General features: G+C 43.6%; 1 protein-coding gene across 1 annotated transcript; it reads right to left on the bottom strand.

Annotated features, from left to right (window-relative positions):
* Positions 1-300: 300 nt before the first annotated feature.
* On the bottom strand, positions 301-5,659 carry LOC141144647 (uncharacterized). Its single transcript, XM_073630542.1, has 3 exons — positions 5,080-5,659; positions 3,220-3,379; positions 301-3,131 (listed from the first exon to the last, which is right to left on the bottom strand). Exons 1-3 carry the CDS (start codon positions 5,396-5,398, stop codon positions 2,429-2,431), a joined length of 1,182 nt encoding a protein of 393 aa, XP_073486643.1. The 5' UTR covers positions 5,399-5,659; the 3' UTR covers positions 301-2,428.
* Between the last annotated feature and the right edge of the window lie 246 nt (positions 5,660-5,905).

Here is a 5,905-nt window from a genome sequence, read left to right as displayed (position 1 = left end):
CGAAATGTGTTTGATGTCTTGCAGTTTCACTTTAAAGCAGCCACACTCTGAGTAGAAAAGCCTGTCCTCCAACATGCTCCATACTAAGCCTACATAAGACTCTGACTTGGCAGGAAGCATGTCAGACTTCTGCAGAGAGATCACTGCTTTCACACACAAAAAGCAAGAGGGTCCTTTTCTTCAGCACAGTGCCAGAGGACAGACTTTTCTTCTCAAACTGTAAAAACGTTAAGACTTTGGACACCTTTTGTTTTGATGTGGCAGACAAGTATTTAGCTAATATAAACTAAGGCTCGGTTCACACTGGGGCAACGCGACTTCGACGCGACCTTGCAACGCGACTTCAACGCGACTTCAACGCGACTTTAACGCGACTTTAACGCGACTTTAACGCGACTTCAACGCGACTTCAAGTCGCCCCCAGGGCCTCAGAATTTGCATGTGGCCAATCAGAGCTCATCAACTCCTGTGACATGTTCCTGTTCTCTTCCTGCTTCCTGTTGTTCCTGGTTCCAAGTTCCCTGTGTCCTGTGACAACAACAATGTTATCCTTGCATTATTTGATGACAGCTGTGGTAACAGCTGGTGTAGCAGTGTTGATGGAAGAGGAAGAGGAAGAGAGGAAGCGGAGGATGAGGATGAGACGAAGACGTCGCTATTGGATACATCCAATCATTAGAAACCGAGATACCAGAGGCCAGTTCTGGGCCATGTATGAAAACTTACGTGCTTATGATGACAAGTTTTTTAACTACACCCGGATGTCTATCACAAGGTAAGTTAAAATGCTATATGTGGATCTGCATATATTTCTGAGAAAAAGAAAGCATGTTTCATAGTTTGTTATAAAATTGTGGTAAAAGTTATTTATTCTCCCACATTGATACTCGCTGATGATGCTACACTGATGGGCTTTTGGTGGACACTGATAAGGCGAGGCTGAAAGGCACAGATTATGCGACACTGATAGGAACAAATAAGGCAGCACTGATGGGCAATGATAAGACGGCACAGATGAGTGGCACTGATGGTGGCAAATGGGTGGCAATGATAGTTGACACTGATGGGCACTGATAGGTGGCACCGTGAGGTGGCACTGGTAGGTGTCACTGTGGGCTTGGATGTGTGGTACTGGTAGGTGGCCTTGGTGGGCACTGGTAGGCGCTGGTATTTACCTCACGATCTTGACTGAAGTCCCTCTCGCATCAGCCGTGTTCCTTATTTTTTTTTGTTTCTCTCATCGCAAAGGAAATGAAAAATAAATAATAAAAATAGCCAATTACCAGCTTTTTATTACATCACATGATCAGTTGTCATGACAGTGGATCACGTGGTAAGGGGTCCTGGAGCTCCTCCCGTGCTCCAGCGACCTGTGCGCCCCCTTGCAGGGTGCACACGGTGTGCTCTGTGATCACCGAGTCTATCAGACTAGCCTGATCACAGATCATATAAAGTGGTCGATCTCGCTGGAGCACGGGAGGAGGTCCAGGCACGTCCTCCCGTATCCAAAGTCTTTCTAAGCCCCAAAGCTTAGATATCTGTTTGTTTTTCAGTGACCCTGCAGAATAGGGGTTAATGTGTGTGTTTCAATATACTAAATTCCCTCCTTTTTTTATAACAGTTTTGACGAATTGCTTGGTCTGGTTTCCATCCATCTGCAACGACAGAACACATCATGGAGGAGAAGTATCTCAGCGACTGAAAGACTGATTATTACACTAAGGTAATCTATATTTAATTTTATGCATAACATTACGCACAACAGTAGCTGTTCTTCTCCAATGGGTCACATGTCTGCATTTCTTTTGTACTCCTGTTAACGCTTTTCAGCATGCAGTGGTCAGAAATCCGCTCTGCATTGAAATCACCAAGTTCATTTCAGGCAGCGCATCATCCTTATTTCAAAACGTCTTGATTCACCAGCTACCTGGACTCCCCCAAGCAAGCCGCTCCATGCTACGCCACAGTTCTGCGCTCCAATGAGTGTGGAGGAGCAGAACAGGAGACCTGGTGACTGAATGTCAGCAGCTCTCAGGAGGGTAGAGAACAGAGCCATCGGCAATGTTTGTTGACTCCGTTCTGTGTAAAGAAGCGGCATTTGACAGATGCAACATCGGTGCGATGCTGCATCCACCTAGGTAAGTATCATAAATAAAATAATGTGTAACATATATTGTATAGTGTAGCACACAAACATCCACAAAATTTAGAAAAACTTCTTACTTTTTTAAAAATTTATTAGCAGGTAATAATACTCCAAAAATGTAACTGTACATTAACTGTAACAAGTGGATCGGGATCGAAAAGGCTTGTACACTATCCACGCTGACCAACTTAACTGTAACATTAGGAACTTTTTTAATTATTGTATATTATGTATAACAAAAATAATAAAAATAAGAATCTTTTTATAACAAGTTATAATTTTTTATAAATGATGATAAGAAGGTTGGTATTCGGAATGGGGGTTTAAATTGCTGGTGGAAGGGCCTGGAGAAGGGCCTGGAGATGTAAAGCTTTGTACGCCAATGGTGGAGGTAATCGGGGACGGGGATGGATATGGGATCGGTGGATGGGATGAAGGTCGCACATTGCCATACTCGTCGGAGTATGGGTGGAAGCGAGGGGAATAGTAGGGGTGGGTTCTGGGTGGTGGGGGGTTTGAGTGGGGATAATATGGACCGGATGGCGGCGGCGGTCCGAACATTTCTGAAGAGCAATTTGGTTGCTCATTGCGCACATTGGATTCCATTAAGTCCATCACCGCCTTTTTCACTTGGTTTCTCCTCTCTTCTGGGATTTTCTTTAGCATGCCGGCCACCATAATCCCAAATCCGTGCTCCTCGGATTCTAAATCATCTAACTTTTGGTGGAGTCGATCGACGAGGTTAGCAAACCGATCCATATTTTGAGATGGCCTTCCTGCTGGTCTGGTGTTACGTACTCTTAGTTGTGTTGGACGAGGGATTTCGACGCGACTAGGTCCAGCTGTCACCGGCGTATTTACCAATGTTTCCGATGGGTTTGATTCAGGAGCATGCAATTCAGCCATCGCATGTTGGTCCTGCGACTCTTGAGGTTCCAGAGGTGCCTCGTGCCCTTCTTCACCCACTTCCCAACTGGATTGTGTTCTGTAATAAAGATATAATAATGTCAGGCACAACCTTCTTAATATAACTGTATAGTAGCACTTTTCTAATGTGAAAGATGTTATCTCACTCTCTCAGCTCCATGTGCGGTCTAAGGAAGTCCAGTTCGTCCGCGTGGACATAGGGTACCAGCCTTTTCGATCCCGATCCGCTTCGAGCCTCTGTTATCTTCCGTAAATATCGTTTGAAACAGTCCCTCAAGCCCTTCCAACGTATTTGTATTTGAGACACTGCAAAAAAATTTTTTAAAAATAATCAATTATGTATTTTGTCTTTCAGGTACCTGTCAACCGGTCATTCCCTAATTAGCCTTCACTATCAGTTCATGGTGGGCAGGTCGACAGTCGGCTACATCATCCGAGAAACCTGCCAAATCATATGGGATGTACTTAACCCGATAGTAATGAAGAGGCCGACACAAGAGAACTGGCGGGATATTGCAAGACTCTTTTGGAGGCGTAGCAATTTCCCGAATTGCATTGGAGCTATAGATGGGAAGCACATACGTGTAATTAAGCCTGTAGGTAGTGGAAGTATGTACTACAATTACAAGAAGTATTGCTCCTTTGTGCTACTTGCTGTCGCCGATGCAAACTACTGCTTCTCCTACATCGATATAGGATCCTATGGCAGTAGCTGCGATTCAAGAATTTTCGCTAATTCGTCGTTTGGTCAAAGGCTGAGGAATAATGAACTATGTATTCCGGAGAACTGTCCACTTCCTGGCACATCAGAACCCTCGCTACCCTATGTGTTCATCGCTGATGAGGCTTTCGCATTGGGGGAACACCTAATGAGGCCTTATTCCAACAGGAATCTGAGTACACCCAAGAAAGTGTTTAATTATCGTCTCACAAGGGCAAGAAGGGTGGTTGAATGTGCATTTGGAATCCTTGCCAATAAATGGCGTTTGTTACACACGCCTATTGCGTTAAATATTGAAAACGCAATTACTGCAGTCAAGGCAGCATGCGTTCTCCACAATTTTGTACGGATACGTGACGGGTACTGTGTTGAGGATTCCCTAATGCACGATCTGGAAAGTGCACACCTCAGTGCTACTAGGGGATCCAGCGATGGTATCAGTGTTCGGGAGCAATTTGCTTCCTATTTCCTTTCACCGGCTGGTGAAGTGGAATGGCAATTGGATGCTATTTCCTAAGTTCTTTACATTTATATTTTGTTGCTTGACTAATAAAGCCTGTATAGTTATTTAGTTTAATTTGTTTAGTTTAATTTGACTATGCTATACTGTCGTATGTATCGCATACTATTCTTGTGTTTGAAATAAATAACATGTTAAAATAAACCATAATTTTTTTGAGCCTGTATTGGTATTGATCAATCATTATACTATTCTTGTGTTTGATATAAATAACATGTTAAAATAAACCATATTTTTTTGGAGCCTGTATTGGTATTGATCATTCATTATCTAGATATATTAATAAAGACTTTTCATGCGATCTGGGACTGAAAGGTCGCATGACAAGTCGTACGGACTGAAAGGTCGCATGACTTTTCATGCGATCTGGGACTGAAAGGTCGCATGACTTTTCATGCGATCTGGGACTGAAAGGTCGCATGACATTTCATGCGATCTGGGACTGAAAGGTCGCATGACTTTTCATGCGATCTGGGACTGAAAGGTCGCATGACTTTTCATGCGATCTGGGACTGAAAGGTCGCATGACTTTTCATGCGATCTGGGACTGAAAGGTCGCATGACAAGTCGTACGGACTGAAAGGTCGCATGACAAGTCGTACGGACTGAAAGGTCGCATGACAAGTCGTACGGACTGAAAGGTCGCATGACAAGTCGTACGGACTGAAAGGTCGCATGACAAGTCGTACCCCATGATTCACACACTTCAAATCGCAGCAACTTGAAAAAAAAACAGACATAACTAAAATAAACTTGTTAACTTACATTTCTGACTACGTTCGGCCGACGTCATGAGGTCCCAATTTTCGAATGATCCTCTGCAGATCTCCAGCCAGGCAGTGTCCCTCTTTAATTGGTCCTTGTACTGGTTGTCTTCCTTGTCATACAGACAGGGGCGCTGTCTCACAAGCCTGATCAGTGTCTCATTGTCTATTGCCTCTCTGTGTACTACCTCTCTGGCTCTGGTAGACATTATTACACAGAGATAACACAGGGATAACGGCAGATAACGGCAGTTCAGGATGTCAGGCAGTGCTCTGTGTGGGGGAGGGAGGGAGGGAGGAAGGGTGTGTCGTGGTGTCATTTTTTTAACTACTTCCTGTGAAGTCGCTTGACTTTACAGAGGGATCCGACTTGGAGGCGACTTCCATTGATTTCTATGGTACAGGTCGCCTACCAAGTCGGATCCAAGTAGTACAGGGAGTACGCTCTGAAGTCGGAGCGACTTCAGTAGTGTCATTTAAGACGCTCCCATTCACTCTCATGTGAATCTCTTTCTGGGGCGACTTGGGGCGACTTGAGGGGCGACAAGTCGGATCCCAAGTCGTCCCAGTGTGAACCGAGCCTTAATGTTTAAGATTAGAAGTTCAGTTTTCTTTAGGGTTTTCTTCAAGACCAGACCCCACAGCTATAATAAATATAAACTTTTTTTATTATACTGTATATTTATTCAACACTACTATGTTATAAGTCTTATAAGCTAATGCATTTCTAATAAAATGGTTATAAGGGAAAATGCAAGTACAAATATTTTTAAAAAACAATTTTTCATCATCACCAAAAAATTGAACATTGATGAATAGTTAAATGC

Source organism: Aquarana catesbeiana, linkage group LG05, assembly GCF_042186555.1.
Source record: "Aquarana catesbeiana isolate 2022-GZ linkage group LG05, ASM4218655v1, whole genome shotgun sequence".
NCBI classification, from domain to species: Eukaryota; Metazoa; Chordata; class Amphibia; order Anura; family Ranidae; genus Aquarana; species Aquarana catesbeiana.
The sequence above is the reverse complement of the archived record's forward strand: the minus strand, read 5'-3'. Positions and strand labels throughout refer to the sequence as shown.

Coding starts and splice junctions, on each gene's coding strand:
- LOC141144647 (XM_073630542.1), bottom strand. CDS start 5,398: ATGACACCACGACACACCCTTCCTCCCTCCCTCCCTCCCCCACACAGA. Junction 3,380..5,079: donor GGCCGAACGTAGTCAGAAAT/GTAAGTTAACAA, acceptor ATTTTTTTGCAG/TGTCTCAAATACAAATACGT. Junction 3,132..3,219: donor CCGCACATGGAGCTGAGAGA/GTGAGATAACAT, acceptor TCTTTATTACAG/AACACAATCCAGTTGGGAAG.